This window comes from Scomber japonicus, chromosome 3, assembly GCF_027409825.1.
Source record: "Scomber japonicus isolate fScoJap1 chromosome 3, fScoJap1.pri, whole genome shotgun sequence".
NCBI lineage: Eukaryota > Metazoa > Chordata > Actinopteri > Scombriformes > Scombridae > Scomber > Scomber japonicus.
The window spans coordinates 11,545,855-11,570,319 of record NC_070580.1 but is presented as its reverse complement, the minus strand read 5'-3'; the positions used below and the strand labels follow the sequence as shown (position 1 = coordinate 11,570,319).

The following is a 24,465-nucleotide window of genomic DNA, read 5'->3' as shown; positions in this document are numbered from 1 at the left end:
TTAAAAAAATCACTCGTCTGTCTGAGCTTTTGCACAATATTGTTGAATTGATGTGTCTATTTGTGACTCTGTAAAATTCTTCTGCAGGTTATTGTTTTCTACATGCAAGGTGGAATTTACATGACAAATTGATCCTGAATAAAACTAATGTAAGCACTGTGTGCTCTCATTGAGTGGACTCTGGTGAGGCTATTATCTCTCAGGGACTCCTTTCAAAAGGAGATAATTGCTCTTACTGCCAGTGGAGAAAATCAAGACGTGTCTGCATGCTACACTGTTAACATCTGCTCGCCAATAGATTTCATTTGTGCTTACTAAAGCAGGATACAGCCCTGTGCTGTCTCTGGAAGATAAAAACACAGCGTGGAGATAGCCATATGTTCTATATGGAATGGCAGCAATAAATGTGGATTTTAATGACAGATCTCAGGCTCTTTATGGCCTGGTTTAGTGCATGAATAGGCCCCACAAATTGGAATGCCTTCCTGAAATAGATGGGAACTTCAAGCAGGATATGAAACTGAAATAACTTCCAGCATGGAGCTACAGCAGTCTTCCTATTTTCTGGTTGCTCTGCTGTGAACCCAATTAGCATGACACTGAGTAAAAACCCAACAGATGCCACTGAAAACCTCATTGAGGCCTCTGTGTGGCTGAACTGATACACACACACACACACACACACACACACACACACACACACACACACACACACACACACACACACACACACACACTCACATAAATCATCTCTACTGTTTCTCTCACTCATTCAGTGTGTTGGACTTAGTTAATGATGAAGGCTTTGGTGGATCACTCAGCGACTAAGTGTGCTTGATAAAGGTCAGTGCTGCCACCGGCTAATGCTTCATCGCTCAGAGTAATACTGTAGCCAAGCGTATTGTGAATACTCCGCACATGAACGCTTCACAGGGCAAAATAATCAAAAGAGTAGAGTCTGGAAAGGCCAGCTGTTTCTAATGTGCATCTCTGTGGTGGCTGCAGACATCAACACACACACAGACACATGTGTATCCCAAACCTCTCCAAACACAGGATCAGTGATCAGAGAATTACAACTTGTATTGTATTGTAGACTCTGCTCAGCTAGCTGTGAAGAACCTGCAATATTCATTTGATGTTCTTGTCTTGATTGCATATATGACTAAATTCATGTTATTCTTCAGAGCTAGAGGTAACAATACCTATTTGGACAAGGTTCCATTATTGAGAGAGTTAAAGAGTACATTGGTAATTGGAGAGATGACAAATTCACATACACAGTTCATTTGGACAATCCTGTGAACAATTACAACAAATATATATTTTTAAGAAATATAGAAATAAAAATCACTTTTCTATGTTTTGTAGAAAAGGGATTGTTGAACCTTATTTTTCTCTCAGTTACTGTATGGATTATGGTGATGTGATTTACAGGCATGCCTCTGCCTCTACTTCTAAGCCCTTGGATGCTGTTTATCATTCTGCCCTTAGGTTTATTACTGGTGATGTTTATAGCACTCATCATTGCATCCTGTATGAAAAAGTTGGGTGGTCGTGATATGCATATGTATTTGTTTATCTACTTTATTGCCTTAATTTGGAAGCTACCATCTTATATCACATCTATGCTTGATTGGTCCTCTGGAGCACATAATACTCAGTCTAAAGAACGGCTTTCACTGCAAGTCCTTCGAGTGCCTCAAGTTTATACAGAGCTCGGAAGATCTGCTTTTTGTTTCCATGCTCAGCACCTGGGACTCTTTACAAAGCACTCTAAAAATTAACACTAACCCTTGGTCAATTTAAATCTATGATGACAAACCACTCAACTTCTGTTTGTATCCATTTAATTGTTTTGTTTTAGTATGAGGGCCAACCCTCAATGATTTCTTTTAATATATTTCTGTATGCCGTCAGCAAATAATTATATAACAAATCCCCTTAGTTTTAAGACAAATACCTCAAAGTCCATTCTCAGTGTATTTTCACTGGAAGGACAGCTTCCACATCACATGTTGCACATTGAACCTGATTGGCTTCCAAACTAGTGGCAATGTCTCTCAAGCCACTTTAAATGGAAAGATGAACTTTCATTCTTTAGCAGAGTCTAGTATCAAACTGCATACAATAGTCTATACCAGTCTGCAGAGTGAAGTAGGCTACAAACATCTAAGTGATGTGTAATAATCAGCAAAACACATTTTTGAGTCAGGGGAGCTCTACTGACTCAAAGTGAATGCATGTGACTGAGTGCACCTGATACTTACAAAGACACTTTCAAGGTGCTGTAAATGAGGCCATGCTAGCACCATTAAAGAGGTTAGACTCTAATATCCTGTGGAAAGCTAAGGTGATGCCAGCTGAGCTCAGGTAACTTGCAGACATGCTCCATACAGCAGGCTACAATTTCAACCTATGTAGGTTTCTAGTGTAATCCTAGCAGACCAAAGGGACCTCAATGCATCAAGCCTCTCAAGATGAATGGAGCCCATAAGGATGCTCCCGTGTACCCTGTGCGTGTGTCCCTGTGAGCAGCAGCAGCAGCACCCTCCCTCCCTGCGCTCCGCGCGCACTCCGGAGTTGAGGATGAAGACGCAGAACATCAGGACCCTCTCACTCATCCTCTCCATGGTTTTCTACCTGCTCATAGGAGCCGCCGTCTTCGGCGCACTAGAGTCGGAAAGTGAGAGTTCAAGGAAAACGGCGCTGGAGCAGAAACTGACGGAGCTGAAGATGAAGTACGGCTTCGCGGAGGATGACTACAGGGAGATTGAGAGAGTGGTCCTTCAGTCGGAGCCGCACCGCGCAGGCAGACAGTGGAAGTTCGCCGGCTCGTTTTATTTTGCCATCACTGTTATCACCACAATTGGCAAGTAAATACTTTACACAAAGCCTCTTATTATCTAAAAACTCAAGGAAAACACTTGTGTGTTTTTCTGTCTTAGGTAAAAAGGTGAGGAACAGGTTGAACTGTAAAGCCACACAAGGCTGTGAACAGTGTTAGACACTGTGAACACATATAGGCTACAGCAGGACTGAAGTTGGTGACTGTCATTTAATGAAATAGGCTACCACCGAATAGCAACAATAAACAGCTAATTGTTGATTACTTAAAGAGATACTAAATCTATGTTGTCATTGTAAATCATCATCATCTGTAAGGTTGTACTGCACAAAGTTACAACGAAGGACCAGAAAGATTCACAACACTTACACAGAGTTCCCACAGTGATTAGTTTTCACTCTGGGTAAAAATGATTCAAAATCCAGAAACATCTCCCAACTTGTGATGTAGTATAATCCATATAATTGCCCCCTATTCATATCCATCTATGTGATGTTTGTCATCATGTTTCACTCCTCCCATCTTAATCCTCATACACAAACCTGTCACACTTGTGAATATAAGTCATTAGAGTGGAGTATTTCATAAATGTTTAAATGTTTATATTTTCTATTTTACATATACCCTTGCATAATTTGCTGGAACACAAAACAGCAGCAGATGTGTCTTTTATAATATGTGGCTAAAATTGACCCAATACAACAATTGTGTTTGGCCCAGTCTGCAGCAACAGAATAAAAGATGCTGGATCAAAGTCATTAGACATTTTAACCTTATATATTTGAGCTCAGACTCAGCATGGCCTGCTACAACATTACCCACCACAAGCCAAAAGTAATGAGTGCATCACAACAAAGGAGGGTTGGAGGCTAAAAAGAAAAGACTGATTTAGGTTCTTCTTTGTTCTGTTTCTGCCATCAACAGAGTTTCATGTTTTCCAGCTGATTTTAATCATTTACAAGCAGAATTTTCATTTTTTTTAAAGCTTATAGTATTACATGTGCAGTCTATCTGTAGTTTACCAACATACCCACCTTACAATTTTCTTTAAAGCTGCATACATCGATTTATAGCCATTAGAGAGCAAAAAACAACATTAAAACCAGCTTAGCTGCAAACAACCATCACAAAATCCACAACTCATAAACCTTTTATTGCTAATGTGTTAGCCTCCAGTTGTCTGCTTTCATTTCCAGTAGACACAGAGCAACATTGCCATTTATGTGGAGACCAGTATTTCCTCTCCTATAAATGCGGTTTAGTCTTTGATCAAGTCCTGAGGAAAAGTAAAAATGATTTAGCTGCTAGTTTCTAACAAGCTACAGTAACATGTATGCTGCATGGTCATGGGCAGGTACCTTACAGCAGGTTCATCACAGCATTTTCTGGAAACAGCTACATTTGTGAGTTGATGACAACAGCTCCACCATAGAGAAAATGAGCAGCTGGAAAATCAGAAGAAAATATTTAAAAAAGGATAAAAAAGCTGCAGAGCTGCATATTTGGTGAAGTTTAACCACATAAACAGTGAAATTAGACAGAAAAGGATGTAGTTGTATTCATTTTGTTATGGTTTAAGTATAAAAGTAATTTAAACTCAGAGCAAAAGAGTCTTGGTTCTTCACTTGGTGACGTGTGAGTATCCTAGCCTTGTAGTGTGTACAGCAGTGGTATATCTTGCTGACTGAGAGTCTCTATAGACATAAAATAATAGTCCTTTACATTATGTGACCTGATTCTGTAGGTTATGGCCATGCTGCTCCACGCACTGACGCTGGAAAGGCCTTCTGTATGTTTTACGCTGTCATGGGCATTCCTCTGACACTGGTCATGTTCCAGAGCCTGGGTGAGAGGATCAACACTTTCGTCCACTACCTCCTCCGCAGAGCCAAGCAGGGCCTGGGCTTACAGAAGACAGAGGTGTCCATGGGGAACATGGTCCTGGTGGGTTTGCTGTCCTGCATGAGCACACTGTGTATCGGAGCTTCAGCCTTCTCTCACTTTGAGGGCTGGACCTTCTTCAACGCTTACTACTTCTGCTTCATCACGCTCACCACCATCGGCTTTGGGGATTTTGTGGCCCTACAGAAGAAAGATGCACTCCAGAAGCGACCCCCGTATGTAGCTTTCTGCTTCATGTACATCCTGGTTGGGCTGACAGTCATTGGAGCTTTTCTTAACCTGGTTGTCCTCAGGTTCCTCACTGTTAGTGCTGAGGAGCCTGATGGAAGGCCTGAAGTACAGGGAGAGGAGCAGGGTACAGAGCCTAAGGACACTCAGGAGGACAGGGAGGCAGAAACTTTGGACGTGGAATATAAAAACGGTGAGGACGGTCACAGCAGCCGGTGCAACCTGAGCCTACCCATGGAAGGGGGCACTAGCTGTATCAACCTCCTCCCCTCTCCTGTAGAGGAGCGCAGGCTTGTTATATCTGAGCAGGAAGAGCACCCCAAGCTCCCTGAAACCAGCAGATTCAAAGCATTGCTCTCTTGCATGTGCAGTGACCAGGACATTGACGATAGCCCATCTTCATCTCACTGTGAACAGGAAGGCGGCCACAGCAACCCTGTCTTTTACAACTCCATCTCCTACAGGATAGACCAGGCCTCAAGCAGCTCCTGCACCGTGTCATCACAGGCATCACCCAGCAGTGCAACTCTCTGCCTGGGCAAGAACAGTCTTCACACCAGGAGAAAGTCATTGTAACTCTCTGAGCTTTTGACCTACAAGTTAAAATGGGCTTTATTTTGGACTTTTTGTACACACACAAAAGAGATGAAGCCCTCTAAATTTCTGTGTGGTGGAACAAATTGCTCTGTGCTTTCCTAGTCATGAATGTAGCATTGCTTGTAATCAGATGAAATGTAGCATATCATAAAAATCATGTATAGTTTATAATGTTATTTTTCTACATTACAAGTGATTACTAAACTGAGAATATATCAAAACAAACAAACAAACAATTAAAGTATGTGAAATCTCACAATCACTGTCCAAATGCATATTTTATACAAGCTATCTAAAGGAAGAGTATGACCAGCAAGCTCTGACATGTGACTGAGAGAGGTGGGAATTATCTGGGTGAATATTTAAGGTGTCAGACGTTCTGCAGAGTTGTCACCTGTGACCTTAGTTATTTCCACTCAGTAATCATCAGTGTCTTCTAATAGGAACGTACAGTCCGTCGCTCTGGCTGGTTCCCTAGGTAACGTTTCCATCCCCTGCGCTTAGTGCAGTGGAAAACTGCAGATGAACACATACAGTACAGTGAGCAGTGATTGTCTTAAGTCAGCATCCAGTCAAAACTCAGTTCCAGACCGTGTCCTCTGTGATGAACGAGTGTGTCAGAAAAGAATGAAATATGAGCAGATGCATTGTAATAGTGGCGATTAGAAATTTTTCCAAATCAGTGTTTGATCGCCTGCCTTATTTGCGTGTTAGAATTGAATGTTTAACCCGAAAAAGGAAGGGTCTTCATTCCTGCTTGCTAAATATTGAAATGCTATGTTTAATGTAGAAAATAAATGTACTAATTGTTTTATTGTTTAATCTAAAGGCTAAATTAATCATAAAAATGAGAAGCATGTTTTTTATAGTAAACTGATCTCAGATCTGTATAATGATATTTAAAAATGGTTTATATGTATGTCTTTTTCTACTTTTTCTACTATTGAACAGCAGGAAAAGACAAAATGAGAGCAGCTGTTCTCAAATTCTTGAACTCAGTTCCTGCAATCCTACTAGCTTTTATTCTAGCACTGAAATCAGAGACAATTTGCACCTTATGTGACTTAAGTACTCATAACTGTGTGCAGGATATGAGCTATATTCATGCAAAGCAAACACCCACCCTGCTGAACACCACAGAGAAATGCCTCTCCAGCTCCAGGAAAACTACTCTGTAGCTAACTTTGAATCAGAAAAAGTCACCTTCCCACGATGACTTCATGTAAATTTACAATTTTTATCTTCTCTTGTTAATATTTCAGTAATCTGTAAATGACTTGCACTTTGACCTCCCTGTGAAAGGTCAACTGGAGTTTTATATTATTTTATATTATTATCGGGAGCCTCTAATGGGAACTTGCAGTGACTTGCATTTAATTTCTCCTTGTTCCCATTTTCTAACACTAGGGAGCAGCATTAATCCATGAAAAACTAATGCTGAGTTCTGTGCCTCTGCAACTCAAGGAGTCATATCTGCTGAGATCCTGACATGGTAAAGTTTTCTTTTTTCTTTTTTTCTGTTACAATGACTCTTAAGAATGACACTAACATAAAAACAACTATTCTCCATGTAAGCTAGACCTTAACAGCACAGGAGACAACACTGCTTAAACTTTGTCAATACTTTATGCACCATCAGAATTGTATGTGATATTAAAGGATGACAGTAGAAAATAGTTTTCCTCTGACACCCTGAATTATGATGCAGATTACTTCTGCAGGAATAGAAAGATTTGATAAGTGAGCACAAGCTTTTCAGTCAAGCGTACAGACATGTATCAGATTTAGAGAGATATTAGTGAACCAGCAGAAAGGAGAGGTCTGAACAATGAGCCTCATGTCTATGTGGCATAACAACATCACAGTTTTGTGAGTGATGAAGGCTGGCATCTAATTTGCATAATTACCCCATTAATATTGCAGACAGCGCTTCACTTTATTCTGTTAGGATGCCTCACATGCCTCCTCAATACTATCTGCACACACCGCTGATTGAATACCATGACGCAGGAAAGGCAAATGATGGTATAAAATGAATAGGACATGCAGAATGGGTAGCTTTACTCCTACACAAAGACCTTTGTATGATGATTTCCTGCCTTCCTGTGTTACCTCACGCATGACTGTGCTGAAGAGGGGCACCCAGCTAGAACTCTTTTTCAAGTTTTTTGTGTCGCTCAGTGAGCCACAACCCATTGGGCTATTTTCTATGAAGACGATAAGAAAGGTAATGTAGTAATTTCTGGTCATATCATTGATGTTATTACAGGTATTGAGCTGCAGGTGGTGATAGTGATCTTCTTAAAAATACAGATTTTTGTGAATGCAGAGTACCTCAGGTGAATCTAGTTTCCATGGACACTCTTGTGCATATGCTCACATTTTCACATCTGTTCACATTTATGAAAATGGAGTTCTGTGGAAAGTCCATATATTTCATTTATTTGTAGTTTTGTAATAATGAGTTCTTATGCAACTTCTCTAAACAGCCAAAATTAAGTTTACTGAACATTACGCTCAGTTCTGTTGGAGAGAAATTTATGAACTTGTGATTCAAAATGTTAATGCTAACACCACAATGCTTTAGTTAATTAAAAAACAACTATAACCTTTTATTTACCCCAGTGTACATTGATTACAGTGTTGACTTAAATCATCAAAGCAAAGTACACATGCTCATTCTCTGATGTACCATCGTTGTCCTGGACTGAGAGAGGGGGTGAATAATTGATTACACTGTTAGATATTTCTCTTTGTGAACACACTCTGTTAAGTCATTACTGTCCCGTGTTGAGCGGTCTTTCATGTGCAGAGGCAGGGTAGGGGATAAAAGATTAAATCGGAAACAAGCCTTCAGTTCAAGCAGAGTGCAACTGGGCTCTTCCTAAAGGGTAAATAGCTTTAATGTGGCAGAAATATGGGCGGGAGGTTTGTAATAGAAGCTGCATGCAAATAAAGCATTTATGAACTGAACCAATAGTGGTTGCTATGTTTTGATTTTGGATAAATATGTTTATCTGTGTACACTGTATTCACAGTCTTTCAAGGGGAGCTGGGAGATTACGAGTTATTTTCTTGGATGCACAACAGAATGCAGACGTGCATTTCTATGTGGCTCACAGTGAACACAATGAGAGATTAATGCACTAAAAACAAGTGTCATATTTATTCAGATTGATTAAATAAGTAGAAATTAGGATTCAGTCAGAGAGCATTGAGAAAACAGACATTTAGAAGTTCAGTGGCAGGGTAATTGCTCATTAGTTTTAATTTCCAGCCAATTTGCTGCTTGTGTCGAACAGTGTGAAAAGGCTGTTTTTACTCTGTGGTTGTCTCCTCCAATCAGACGCTGTGTTTGACACAGCGTCTCTGTCATTCTTTGTCAGAAAGATCATCCTGTTTGATTAATTGCAGTTTAAATTAAGTCATAAAGGAGAGTTTTAAGTACCCTTTAATCAACAGGCCCACATCTCTGTAATATAGACACCAAAACCTGACATCCAAGTAAAATGGCCAGCAAGAATAATACAGTTCTGTGTTTGCTCTCAATGCCCACATCACCAAAGCTAGTAGACCTGAGCTTTCCAGTAGTCTCATTGAGTGGCTTAGTAAGTGTTTGAACTTGCTGACAGTGTCAAACATCCCTCCTCTTTACATTTTAATGCAAAATGATCGACTGAACTCATGTCCTGCTGTAATAGAAAGTGTTTTACAGGCAACAGCTTTGAGTCAAATGGACAATTTGGGGTGCCAGTGTGGGTTTGTCGGTTGGTCAGTTCACTGTGGTACAGAGTGAGATAACTATTGCATGTTTTGCTACAAAAAACTCCTAGACAATAAATTCTAATAAGTCTGATTAAACCTTAATTTCTCATCTAGCACCATCATCTGTTAAAAATGTACAGCACCAAAAGTTTGGACACTTTCTCGTTCAAGACAATGGGAAGGTGTGTCTAAACATTTGACTATGCTGTATTTGTCAAATACTTTAGTTTTTGAACCAAAACCTGCGAAATGAATGATGTTGCCATCAACTTCGGCTGCAATGTGTTAAGTGCTATTTAGCAAATGTTAGCACGCTAACACGCTAAACTCAGTGTGAACAGAGAAAACATTATACCAGTTAACGTTAGCATGTTAGCATTCTGATGTTAGCATTTAGCTAAAAGTACAGTTGTTAATACAGCTTTGACTGCTGCTAACATGGCTGTAGACTATTGGTATTGCTTCTCACATAATGAGGGGGGATTTGTGGTAAATTGTAAAGCTGTACAAGGCACGACAGCACCAACTAATAAAGCAGCATAAAAGTAGAATAGCCTTTGAGTAATTGCCAGTGATTCAGTTTCTTGTCTGAGGCATATGATGTAAAATGATCAAGGTTGGCTGTTATTCATTTCCTCCTCAGTTGTACCATTTAACAAGACAACAGCATCTCTGAGCACAGGGCTTCCTGTCCAAATAGCAGCTTGAAGATGGAGCGAGAGATGGGAGACAGAGAAAGAGAGAGCGAGAAGAGAAGAGAAGAGAAGTGAAGAGAAGAGAAGAGGTGGTAGTGAGGTTCTTATTCTCCCTCGACAATATGCTGTATATGTGGCCATGAAGTGAAGCTGTGGCCAGTGGCAAAATAATGTCTCTGTGAAAGTGTCTTCATTGGGTCTTTGTGTGCCTCTGGTTGACAGGTTGTAAAGAATGTCTATATAAGAAGTGAGGTGGGACTAAGTCAAAAGCTTATCACAAATGTAATGGAGTCTCAGCAATGTAGAACAACATTTAATACACAGTAAAGGGATACATCATTGTGAGGCGAGGATATTTGTCTATTCTACAAAATCGATGACTGGTAGCCTCTTGGTGTGTCGCAGGTCACACTTATCTCCTGTCCAGCAGCGCCATATTTTTCTCATTATCTGCAGCTCTACATAGAACTTGTACAAATGTGTTTCCTACTGTAAGAAAAGACCGATTCAGAGGTTGCTGTCGGGGCGGAATTTGAATGAGTGAGATAAGACCAGGGAGAAAAATGCAACACAATGGCTCCCAGTGCTGTAGGATAACAAATGCATCCTTTTGTTATTTTTAGACGTCCTGTCCAGAGAAGAGAGGAAAAGAGGACCCTCATAAAGAATAGTTCCCTGTTGGAGATATGAAACTCCATTTATTCATAATTCTTCAGCTGCAAACTGTAAAAAGATTGACAACAGAGTGATTTGCCACATCTGTTAATCTTCCTAAATGAGCAGATCTTTGCTACAGCTCGTGCACTAAATAATTCAACATACTGCACTTCAGTTTTATTCCATTTATATCTTTTGTCTCCCTGTCAACTGTCAGGATACCAAATCATTGCCACTATATCATTTGGCACTGCTGTATTTTTCCTCATACTGTACAGTCATGCTCATTAGGAACAGCCTGTTGAAAATAGGCGATAGATACAAAGAGAAACAAGAGAAAAGTAATTTTAACTTTCACCATTTAAGCAATCATCTGCAAAAAATAAAAGTGATGCAATTTACTGTGATATATCTATCTATCTAAGTATATATAGCATGAAATGGATGATAGCCACTCACAGTTATCATCTATTTCTGTTGCACATGCAGTCAAAGCAGTTAAGCTTCATTGTACACTACAAATAGAGACATTTTACCTGCACTGGAAATATCAGTGCTGACCACAGTAGCGTCTAAGAAATTCCAGTCGACTGAAATGGTTCCTTTTGAACAATCACAGCGGTTTATCGCACTGCCACGTCCTGCCTCCTACACTCTATTTCTTTTTTTCATTCTCAGATATAATGATTTTAATATTCCATTGACTGTGTCTTTGCTGGTCTGCTGAGCAGGAAGCAGACGTTTCCATCAGCAGAGCTGCGCCTGGCATTCATCATCAAATGTCTGCCCAGGAAACAGACAGCTTTTCACTCATCTGCATCTGCTTGGTATGCCAACTGGGTGAACATCCACATCATCCTACCAACACTGTTATTTCTGATTAGCATATAATGCATCAATTACTTCACTTTTACTAAACAGAAAAACTACCACAAGTTTTCTTTCCAAAGCAACTATGTGGAGCGCTGGTGCCAGGAGTAAATGAGTTTGGCAGTGGACGTTAAATTGTGATGGCAAGAGCCAAATATGGGGCAGCAATTGTTGTCCGTTATAATCAGATCCTAACATATGGAATGTGATAAGGGAGTGTGCTGTGTATGGAGTGGCTTAACTAAACAAAAGAGGTGGATATACACACACACACACAAGTAGATATACATTAGCAAACCTTGTATTTCTGACTATAGCACTGGCAATATCCCGACCACACCTTTAACAGCTATGCAACATATCCTCACCGTCGGTGTAAATCACCCACAGGAAGCACATGCACACAATCACACATACCATCTTGATATTTACACATTTAAAAATGTCAGTGTTTTCAGCACTCATACTGTACCATACAACAAACACATCATTCCCACTTTGACACTTTAACAGCAGATGTAGCCTGCAGGTTATTTTCAGCCTTAGTTGCAGGCAGCTGTCTTCACATAAGAACAAACTGAATATAATTACTCTGTATAATTGCTTTCTTTACAGTATGCTGTGTCTGTTACAGGTACAACTTATCCAATTAACAGAATAGTTCTGATATGAAGAGAATAAATGTAAATGTCACATTTTGACACGACTTCCCAGACTCTCCCTCTTTCAGGCTTTACCTCTGAAACTTCCAAGTATTGTACATCACAAAATCAGTTTATTGTGTCCATCATGTTTGGCTTATGAACAGAAATCCTATGAACAGTTATTACTGGTTAATTTCATAGTAGTTATTTAATCCAGTCTCTGATTAGATTACAGCAGCAGCAGTGAGTTATATAGAATAACAGAGGATAAGTGGTGGTGAAGACATGGTGGTTGACACTGTCGGTACTGTCATTAACATGTGATCTCTGGAAAGAAAGCCCTGTGAAAACATCTCAGCAGTTATAAAAGCTAGATTGCTCCTTTTTCTGTTCTACAAAATCTGTAAATGGAATCGTCTCGCTTTGCTTTGAAAAAGTTTAAAAGGCACGTAGGAGGCTGCCAGTATGTGAATATATGTGATTTCCTGATGTGATGCTGGCAGTTTGGCGGGCAAATGATAAAACTCTTTTGTTCTGATTTGTGTGTCTTACGTGATTCCTTTGCCTTTGATTCTTTGAGGTGTGCTGTCTCAGGGAGCTGTGGTACGTACAGCTAATTCAAGCGCCTGTAGTCTTACTACATTCATACTACTCTTCACATATTTCTTTATCCTCGAAATGAATGCTATTGTTTTGACTGTTAAATTAGGAGAGATTACTGATGATGATCTGCAAATATACATTGTTGTATAGGTAAAGCTCCAGAGGTTTTGGCATGGAAGAAATGTAAAGTATAAATAATTACAGAATATGTGATGTAACCCCACTGTATACTGTTTACAAAGACATATGTTTCAAAGTTGGGCCTCCTAATGAGTCCACACATGCAGATGGAGAAATGTTAACTTTTCACACAGCATATCTCATTATAGAGTGACAGGAGTTTCATTAGATTTACTTTGCAAATTCTTGCTTCCAGTAGATAAAAGTCTTTTGAGTTAAATTGGCTGTTTAGATGCACATAACATGCAGTATATCATTATGTATCATAATAATAATGCCATCAAAAATAAATGGCAGAAAATTGTCAGGTCATGGACGACCTGAATCTAAATTAGTTGTTTGGTTTAATGCAGTTTTGTTTTGGACAGAGAAATGTAAATGAACATTTTAGATTCTGCCCTTTTAAACACTGTTGTGTTCTCTCTGACATCCCATGCTGGTGAACACAGTGAAGCATTTAAAAGCTCAAAGAGTCAGATATTTCCCTCAGGAGCAGGTGGAGACCCAAACAGATATAAAAGAACAGTTCATATTAGACTTTTAATTGTCAGGTGGCCGGAAACACAAATCCAAATGGAGCAAAAACAATCAGTTTGCTAACAAGATCACAGCACAAAAAAAAAGAAGTATACATGTAGTAATTCAAGAGTACACATTTCTAATTTGAGAGCATGAGCTAATAATTCAAGAAAACATTTTCTTCTTCTTCCTGTAACACCAGCGAGGTCGTGTGTGTGTTGTCAGTATATTCATAATTCTATCCAACATTTTCATATTGTGTGGTGTAGCTGACATTTCAGCCTTTAGTGGCTTTGAGTATGCACCAGTAAAGAACTGAAATGATAAAGGGCTTAAAGTGGGTCCTGTATCATTATCTCATCTGGAGGCCCTGATTTGGAAGAGTTTCCTAAACTATAATCTTAAGACCAGGGCTCCAGACTAAAGGTGTCTAGTTGCCCCAGGGACGGTAGAAAATGTGTTTGGGATGAACAGAGTTCTTCCCTGAGATGGAAAGGATCCTATATAATATTTTTAAAATTTATTTTAAACTATCACTTAGCAAATGACAAAATTAACTCAGCACTGACTACAATGGAGAACGTAGTCTCATGCTGTTGCTATAGTAACTGTAACTGGCTGGATACTCGGTGCGAGACCTGAAATGTTCCTGTGGTCCCGGTCCATCTATCCCCTCAGTCACAAACAGCTTGCTAGCAGGACCTCACAAATAAGTTGTGCTGATGAAGCAAAACACATTGCTGCCCTGCTGTGTGTATTAGCTACTAAATCATACATTTAGTCTTTTTTATAATCTAAGTCATAACACTTATTAAACATAGTTTGTATGTGGACAGCAGTGATGATGGATTGCAGTGATATCTGCAGGCACTGTGGTTAATCTGCGGATCGGGCGGGTCGGGTCATAAAAATTAACACTCTGATTAATAACAGATTAATGAGGAAAATATTAATTACATTCTCTAACTTGTGAACACAGCAGAGAGCAAAGCTTCATTTTTCATCAGGCACAAATCACTGACTCACAACTAAGTAAATGAACAATGGGGAATACTAAGAAATATACAGACACTAATAACAATTATTACTACAATTACACAGGATAGATTGCTGAAGAAATTGGTGCACTCAGTTTACTCTAATCTTTCCAGACTGTGTGGGTTATCAGGAGCAAAAACAGGGCCGCAGCAGGCAGTATAGTAAGCTACATAAATATGAAACAGTTTTGAACAGACACAGTTCACCATGGGAACATTTACAATTACTGAAAGAATTTGTGATGTGAGGACCTCAAGCAAACTCTAATTGCTTTATAAAGTAAAGAAGCAACATTTTGATTTTGGGTCAGCCCTGCTCAAGACATTTGTTATTTTGGTTTATCAGTTTTTATATGGTAAATATTCTCAAATGATTTGATCTGTATCTGATGCACAGCAAACTCATAGTATTCCAGCATAGGAACACATGTGGATTTCTTGGGCTCTGAATTAAGCTGCCATGTATTTGAATGTAGTTTAAAGGGGACATGATGCACAGTGATTAAGAGGGGGATTGACAGGGGGACCACAGCCCCAATTTTTGCCCCATGGCCTTCCATTAGGTCTATTCGTCCATGTGTATTCTATATTCAAAGTCTCCTTCAAAAAATAATTGCATCTGCATTTCCTGTTAATATTTCAGCAATAATTCATTACATCAAAACACATCTAAAGGCAACATCTGATGTAATTTATGAATAAAAGAACAGAACCAGACAGCCCAGTTAGAATAGATATGACATGACATACTAACTGTAAATCTACTGCATGTTTTGTTGCATGATGCCTCAGCTGTGTGACTCACACTGGTTGTGCACGCCTCCCACTTGAGCATCAATCTTGTATCTTAAGTCTCTTGTTTTGTCTCCACCACAGAAGCGGGAGACATTTGAATTAAAGATGGGCCCAAAGACACACCATCGCTCATCATCCCCAAACAGCCTCACCACCTGCAGAGACTGTCTAACTCACTCTCTCTAACAAGACTGTTGTGGAAAACACAAGAAACACAAGAAAGTTGGGTTTGTGATATTTACTGCCTGATGATGCTGACTTGATGTATTTAAATGTGTGGGAAAGTGATTTTTAAATGTGAATGTGTCAGGGGAAAACAACAAAGATACCTTAACTGTAATGGAAACATTCCCATTGTATAATAACCCCATTGATACTACAGGACTGCAAAACATCTGCATACCTGTTGTTCACTTGCAGCAACGCATTAAGTGAAAAATATTTTACACTTTCAAACAACAAGGAACTAAAAAAGAAAGACAAGCAGACCTTGGTTGGTTTTGCTCCTTTGTTGAGAAGTTCATTGTGTGTTGCATAAAGACGCACTAAACATCATTTGAATCTATGTAACTGCTGATTTATCTCAGAATTATAAATATGGAAAATTAATAAATTACAAGTGATTATTTATGGGAGACATGACTTTAGGCATTTCTTCTTCAATTTCACTTTAATTGTCATTCTTATACAGGTACACATAAAATAACTTGATAATCAAACTAATTGCCGAATAATTTTCTGTCAATCAACTTATTGCTTACTCAACTGAGAATATTTGTGAAACCTCCTTGTTGATATAATTTGTGCACACAATTTCATTCAGATGTAATTTATTAGTATTTGACAGATTTAAAGGATGATTTATGAGCACACACTTACTGATCATCATTTGAAAAGTTCAAAATCTCAAATGTTTGAGACAACTACATAAGCTATGTGTATCCATCGATTCACTGTAAACTCTGACTTATCACGTTAGAAGCACAAAAATAACTTTATTTCAGTCTGAATTGTTTCTAAATCTGCCACATTGTCCTCTCACAGTGTCAGTGATTAACACTGGGAGATATAACAGCTTGAAAATTAGACTTTCAGCTCTGTCAGAGAAAACTCCACTGAGTTCAGACTGTTTACTTACAACACAGCTATACTCACAGATAACCGAGCCTCCTACCTGCCTTTCAAACAGCAAACAAACCATAAACCTTCTCTAGACAGTAAAGATCTAAGTGGCGTCCTGCTGGGAGCGATAGATGTGAAGTCTGGTGGCTGCTCACTCTGCATGCATGCTGCTGCTTCATTTCAGTAGCTAACAAGTGGAGCTAACTGCTAACAGCCATTGCTGTAACCAACACACTCCACAAATCCATTCAACAGCTTCACCATCCACAGTCAGACACATATGGCTGCTTATTTACTGCTGAATTACATTAAAAAACTTAGGCTAATGGCTGACACTGCTTCAGTGTGAGTGTTCAGGAGGTTAGCAAATCATCCTGGCTTTAACCAACCTGTTATCGCTTCAAGTTCAATCCCCAACCTCAAAAAACATACTTTTTAAAGATCTGCATGATTCATGTGAATTACATTTTCAGGTCAGAAAATCCACAATTCTAGATTAATGCAGAAAATTAACATCCTTGTGTGATAGCCCACACATATTCAAACATTAAATTACCTACCAAGTTGTTTTATTGCATACCAAAATCCCATTCCTTCAAAGGTCCAGTGTGTAAGATTTAATGACATCTAACAGAACACACTTGGAAACAATGGAACGTAACTAAGTATGTTTTAATTAGTGAATAATCTACTGAGTATTGTTGTGTTTTGAAGTTGTAGAGGAGCTGCAGGATTGAATTGTTTTACCTCTATTCAAGCTAGTTGGAAGTTAGCTATCTTAGCTGGTGGAAGTCTCTAGTGTGCATGCTCTATGGGCACATGGGGCCCAAAGAGCATGCACAGTGTGTTTTCATCTGGATAATTTCTTTACAGCAAGAATTGGCTTTTTGGCCTCATGCACCACTGAGCAACTTCCATAGGGATGAACAGGCCCCGCCTCCGATGCTGTATCTCTTTACAAGCTGCATTTCTTGTATGAAATATGCCATACAAATACATGTATTCAAGTTTTTACATGTATGGTTGCAACTTCACTGCTAGATGTAACTAAATCCTACATACCAGTCCTTTAAAAAAAGACACTTACTGTTTAAAAGTCAGTGATCGGCAGTCATTTAAGTGCCATAGAGTGTATTCCGGTTCTGTTGCAATATCTTCAGAGCTAAAGTGTGAAATCAAACTCTGTGATTCAAATCAGACATAATAGGAATATGGAGTGCATCACGAGCATCATAACAGGTGTTTCATTCATGACTTTTATCAACATCCAACAGTGCCATAAGTAATGTAACATCAGCAGATGAAGTGGACAGCAAAATGACACATTTTCACAACAAAACAAGAAGCAAAGAGTAGAAATCCAAACTAAGTACCTGGTAGAGAGGAATCATAGCATGATGCAAAAATATGGAATAAGTGTCCTTTGTTGCTACTTTAGCTTGAGACCATAATGTTTTATAGCACTGCATTCAGGAGGTTGAGGAGAAGGTTTTTTCTAAAACTGAACCCATATCTAGTAGCGTTTAACTTGTTAAGAGTGGTTTGAAAAGCCAGTAATTGTAGTTGTATCACCAGGTGAAATAATCATTCATTTGTGTTTAGGTTAATTTTATGGTATGAGTAAAACACTTCAACCATCCTATCTGTATAAGTGCACACAGAACATCTAGAACAGGAATGCACAGGCTGCATAGGTATTGGAAAATATGCAAATCAAAAGGTGTCGTTACTGACGTTTGTGTGTGTGTGTGTGTGTGTGTGTGTGTGTGTGTGTGTGTGTGTGTGTGTGTGTGTGTGTGTGTGTGCACGCAAATGTGTCATGCCTGCAGCTAACCTGGCTCAGTGGAGGTATGTATCCCTTGGAGAGGTGATTAAACAAAGAGTTGAGAGCCAAAGGTCCGTCTCTGTTGGAGTCCAGCAGAATACGTATGTTACCGTGCTGCTTAATATCAACCTCACGTCCTACATACTACCTATAGTACTACTGTCTGGTCTAAAATATCATGTTTATTACCAGCAGGGAACTTCAATATGGACTACAGCAAAATGATAACACATTTGAGGGATATTACTAAGTTAACTGATCTGAAGATGGAATAATATAATCGATAACAATTCATAAAACATATTTTAGAGCGTAACTTCCTGTCATTTGCCATGTAATTTCCTGGAACTTATAGTATAACTTCTTTGTATGAATCAGTATATACATATATGGATGAAGTGCAATAAAAGCAAATGCTGGTCGCTCTAATGCGTTTGCCCTTTGCCCATGGCAGTTGTGACCATCATTTTTTATGCATGTGAGTTTGGCAGGCAAGCTTCACCTACACTCTAGGGATTTATTATGCTCATGTCGCCTGCTTCATTGTATGAATTAGAATAAGAACAAGTCAAGAAATGTAATGAATGCTGTTATGTAACAAGTGTGTGCATGTGTTTTGAGACTTCACAGATTACACTTGAATAATTGTGATTGCAGGTGGATATAGCTTCAAAAGGGGAAAACTTTAGTGCCCCCCCCCCCCACACACACTAAAGGGACAACCCTAAAATATTTTGTGTTGGATTTGTGTAGTCCTGCTCTGAGGTGAAGGACAAAATAAATAGACTGAGAATAAGTGGTAAACTCTGAAGTGGTGATTTACAACATAAGAACAACATTCCTGAAAATCGTGTTGTTTTTTTTGTTACATTTACAATTTAAATATAGTTTATATGATTAATATGTTATGAATAAAACATGTTCTTTTTAATTATATTCACTAATGTTCTCTCATTGTTCAAAATGTAGGTCAAGACTGACAGGTCAAGAATGACATGGTGTTGTAACATGAAAGGTACCTGAAGCAAACAGCTAGTCTTTGGTCCTTTATTGTAACATCAGATGGACATTGGTCCTGTAATGTTTAACAGTGTTTACTGTGATTTGTTGAATTTGTTTTTACTGAAAAATGATTCAGTAAATACAGGAAAACAGCACATACATTGTTGGTTCTGTGTACTTCGAGAGTAAGAAAGGGGGGTTAGGCCAGATGATGAACGGATGACGATACAAGCCGTCCATAGCTGTGCACTTGTAAGCTTTGCTTCTGCTCCAGCCTGCTTGTTATGAACTGCTGCAGTGCTGGACCAACATGCCTGCTAGGAACTAATGTTCAAAAGTATAGACTCATTTCTCGACTTGTTCTTATTCTAATTCATGCAATGAAGCAGAAGACATAAACATAATAATAAATCCCGAGAGTGTGGGTGAAGCTTGCCTGCCAAACTCACATGCATAAAAAATGATTGTTACAATAGCCATGAGCAAAGGGCAAACGCATTAGTGCAACCAGCATTTGTTTTTATTGCACTTCATCCATATATGTATATACTGATTCTTATGAGGAAGTTACACAAGTTTACATGGTAAATGTCGGGAAGTTACACCCTAAATCTCCAATTTTTACTTTCTCGTTCCTCGTCTTGTTTTCTTTACTTACACTAGAGTGCCAGAAGACACCGTTCAGTATTTTAGACTAGTTGCTGGCACAGTCAGTCATATTTTATGTGTATGCATTCATATAAGGAAGTTACACTGTAAGTCTTGACAAATGAAATGACAGGAAGCTACACTGTAAAACACTGCCTGTATTACAAAGTGTTACCGAATAGTCTGCCTGGACAATTGCAGCTTGGTTTACTTGATCCTACATATTGATGCCTTTTCACTGGCGCCTCATCAAATTCAGAAATCAATTCAGCATCCTTGTTATCACTTGAAGATCAGTGACAAACATGGTCTCTCTTCCTCTCACTTCACTGAGCTACTACAGCTCTGTATTCTGCCAGCAGGTCAACGAGATTTGTTTTGTGTATCTTTCTCCAGAAGGCAATCACTACTCTGAGGTTGTGGCTTCCAGTCTTTGGAGCTCACTCCCACTGGTCTAGAAACCTGTGGATACCTTTAAAAAAACAGCTCACGACCCCCTTGCTAAGACTCCCTTTAGAACAAGTTTGGTTGAGTGTGTAGTTTGCGGTTGTTTTATGGCTCTTTGTGTTACTAGTGTTTTTTTATGAAGTTCACTTAAGAAGGCCTTGGTGATGTCTGCTCCTGGAAGATGCTATACGTATCATCTTTGGGACTGATGATGCAAAGAGGTGATTACAACTGATTAAAGTCATTAGTCCCTTTTTTTTTCCTGTGTGATTTATGGGGACATGGAGTGCATGTGTTTGTTCCTTTATGGAACAGCTGTCAGACGCAGGCTCTCATATGCAATTGAACATCAGATTGGATGTAATCAAATTTGAAGCAGCAGTAAAGTGAAATGAAATATGAAATAAAACAGTTTTAAATTTAAAAAAAAAATGAAAGTTATAAATGAGTAACCTATGACTCTGCAGCATGGTTTTGTAATTACACTGAATGTTACACAATATGAACTAATTGCTTTTATTTTTTTAGTATGTATTTTTAGGGGGAATTTTCCCAGAGTGAATGAGAAAAGAAAATGTATTTCAATTACACTATGTTCGTGAAAATAGTCGACAAATGATACTGAATGCCTCTAAATAAGCTTTGAGACCTGGGGTTAAGACTGCATCAGCCCACAAGAATCAATGTTCAACTACTAGTTTTGTGTTGTCTTAGTTAAAATTCAAATCACATCCACAGCAAGTAAAACTCTGGAACACATTCATTTACAAAACACAGGATTCTACATTTTTACCAAGATTAATTACATTCTGCACAGAAGACTGTTCACATAAATTTAGCTGTAAAACTGTTTTTACAGGCAGATTCTGATGGCTTTGCTCCATTCTGAGATATACAGTTTTTACTGTGGATCTGATAAAAGGAGACATTTTCCTTATGAGTTTAATGGATAGACATGCTGAAGACCACTTACACCCTCTGATCAAATGTTTCCTGCTGACCAATGCCATCTGAAGGAGAAGAGAAGTGTGCGCTAACAATATTAAGTGGCTGTGTGCTGCATGCAGACCTTTAGACAAGATGTTGTTGGCTTTTATCTAACAAATTTACAACTGGTGCTGAATATATACAAATGCAGTTTTTGCTGGATATCTCCCCAAACTTCCAAACAAAAACAAAACCCTTTAGAACATTGTTTCATGAACTATTAGCTATAACTATACATGCAGCTGCTCCTTCCATTGCTGGTTTGTGGGAAAATTGAGTAGGGGCCTTGAAAAACGTCCCACTAACTAATGACTAATCCATTTTCTAGTTTCTCTCTTGACCATCATTAGATTTATTACTTTAAGCCCTGTAGTTTCTCCTTTATGTCCAAGCAGGTAGCTATGGGTCTGAAACTTGAAGCCAATATGGAAGTGCCTTAAACCTTCATTCTCTTTAATGGCCAGCAGGGGACGACTCCATGGATTGCAAAAAATAAGTACGATAGATTGATAGATGTCTATAAGAGAAAGACCCTACTTCATACTTTCCTATTGAGTTTATGGTCTCAGTCACTGGTTTCAAGTTCTCTTCAATGCAGCATGATGTTCACTGTAAATTATGGTTCCATTTAGAGCAAAATTGACGATAAAGCAGGATATGCTTTAGGGAATGGCTAGGTTGCAATTGACAAGTTGTTGCTACGTATCATAACCCCAGATTAGAATAGGATTATAGGTGTGGCTGTCACTATTTTAGTGCGTTCATGAAAGTTAACTGTTACATTATGGTTGCCTAAAAAGTCTTGTTCTTGTCCAGTCTTGTCATTTGGTTGTACTAACTAGAGGATCCTCTAAGCAGTTGGCTGATCAGTCTGGTAAGTACATTTTAATTTAAACCTGTTTTTTGCTACTCAACATCAGCATTAGCATGACCACAGTTAATCATAGACCGTAAATCATGGATGTGTCACAAGAGCTGCTCAACCATGCAGCCAATTTTTCCCAGTGGCCACTCAAGATACTTATGCAAAAAATTGGATGGGCCACAAAATGCAGAAATGAACCCAGAAACTAGAAATGCTTTTGGTCGTATGTGCCAGCCAAGCAGTTCTTAATGGGCACCATTTCAGTCTGGTATCCACTTCTTGTAATGCATCCATACTATAAATTCACAGTGCTAAGTAAGCTAGCAGCTAGCATTAATGTCAGCTCAACCTTCTTGTCCAAAATATGGCCACTTTTGGCTCCAAAAATGCAAGATGGAAACAGTCAAAATACTGAACTTGAGGCTTCAAAATGGGAGTCCACGAAGCAATGGTTGACGTCATTGTGGCTATATGTGGCTTGAGATATATCAATCACCCCAATCAACAGCAACCGACCCCCCAACAATCAGTTATTTTCTCAAAGTTATATTGGTTTACATTATTGCGTGTGGTATTACAGACAAATGCTTTGACAAAGTGTTGGCAGTGTATAAGTTGACGGTGTAAGTATGAAATGGGCTAAAGCAAGCGAATATTGTATCATAGTTCTTCAGTTTTAAGTTGTTCCACTTGGCATTCAAGAGATCAAACATTTTTTTCCCTCAACTTTGGAAACAGCACACACGATTCTTGGCTCCCACATTATATTGAGCTCCACAAGTCTGACTCATACAAATGCAGTAAAAAAAAAGGGCAATGAATGAGTAAATAGAAATTCACCCAACACACAGCAGGGTGGAGTCAGACATGTATTACAATTAGTGAAAGACCTTAAAGCATCATGATTAACTGTGACTAATGACCAAAGACACTGAGCTATAAACACCATAATCAGGGAATCTTATGACTGTGCCAGCAATTAGTCTTATTCCTTGCAACAAACAAAATGCATTATGTTACAGACTAAAAGTTAAAAACAAAAACAAATCAAGGAGTGGTTTAGAAGAGGAACAATGAAAAATGCAAAGTCAATAAAGTACAGTTTTACTTTTAACATTATCATATGAAGAGAAATGACTTTGTACTCCCTCAAGGCAGGAATACAGGATAAACAAGGTTCCTTTTCTTGTGGACATCTTTGGTCTGAATGCTGGCTTACATGATTGGCCACCACAGCATGAAGACAGGTTGCATTTCACCAAAAGTTGATTCTGGTTCTTCTGGAACTTCTTCCCCTATGGCCATGCACACTATAAACACACTATCCTCGTTAGAATAAATGGAGGGCTGCTGTTTTTCCGACATTGTAGGATTTGGTTTGAATGCAGCCTAATGTTTCCCAAAAGTAGCAAGTCAGCCTTGAATTAGCTTCTAACAATATGTTTACTCCCTACAGTATGCAAGCAATTTCCTCTGCCCACACACACACACACACACACACACACACAGGGAGAGAGAGAGAGAGAGAGCGAGAGAGAGAGAGAGAGAGAGAGAAGCATTGACAGGTGTGCATTTTAGATGCACTGCAGAAACAGAGCTGCAAAGTAAGCACAGTCTGAAACTGGAGCATTAACAAACTGACAGACAACAGGTATAAATGAGGGGAAAGAATTATGCAAAAGCCTGAAATTTGATTATATAGACTTGGGCAAAATTCAATATGGACTCAGAAATCTATAAAATAAGTTTACCAAAAAAACCAAGATGTTGAAGTCCCAGTTTCTGCATTAGATGATACATCGCTGTCGCATTGCTCTCCAGCCTCCAGAGAAAATTCTGTGGCAAATCTTTTGGTGTTAATATAGGATAGATGCAGTGTGGTGGTACTTCTAAAATAGCTTCTAAAATAACTACCATTGTGGTTCAGTTGTTTTAGTTATGTGTGAAATGTGAAGGTACAGTAGTGCTGTCTCAGTGGCCCAGTGCATAGCGCAGCATTGTGAGGTTGCAGACAACGATTCTTCCTGTAACCCCATTGTGACTGGCAGACATGGGGATGCTGCTGCTCCCCGCTGGCAATGCCGCAGATGATGAATGATGCCATGCTGAACTAGTTTAAGAGAAGCATCATCACACAGTCGCTCATTTCAAAAAAGCACTGCTCACACAACGGCCTGGGGAACAGCACGGAAAGTAATATCCATCAACAGCCAGCCAAGCAGTAGCGCT

At 39.0% G+C, this 24,465-nt stretch overlaps 1 protein-coding gene across 1 annotated transcript; it reads left to right on the top strand.

Moving 5' to 3' along the window:
• Positions 1–2,589: 2,589 nt before the first annotated feature.
• Positions 2,590–5,554, top strand: LOC128355045 (potassium channel subfamily K member 9-like). The gene is made up of 3 exons (XM_053315202.1): positions 2,590–2,872; positions 4,593–4,874; positions 5,211–5,554. Exons 1-3 carry the CDS (start codon positions 2,590–2,592, stop codon positions 5,552–5,554), a joined length of 909 nt encoding a protein of 302 aa, XP_053171177.1.
• Positions 5,555–24,465: the final 18,911 nt, after the last annotated feature.

Bases quoted from the DNA above. Each gene is read 5' to 3' on its own strand.
- LOC128355045 (XM_053315202.1), top strand. From the start codon at position 2,590: ATGAAGACGCAGAACATCAGGACCCTCTCACTCATCCTCTCCATGGTT. The intron at 2,873-4,592 runs GCAAGTAAATAC...CTGATTCTGTAG, and splicing joins CACTGTTATCACCACAATTG to GTTATGGCCATGCTGCTCCA. The intron at 4,875-5,210 runs CTTACTACTTCT...ACCTGAGCCTAC, and splicing joins GGGCTGGACCTTCTTCAACG to CCATGGAAGGGGGCACTAGC.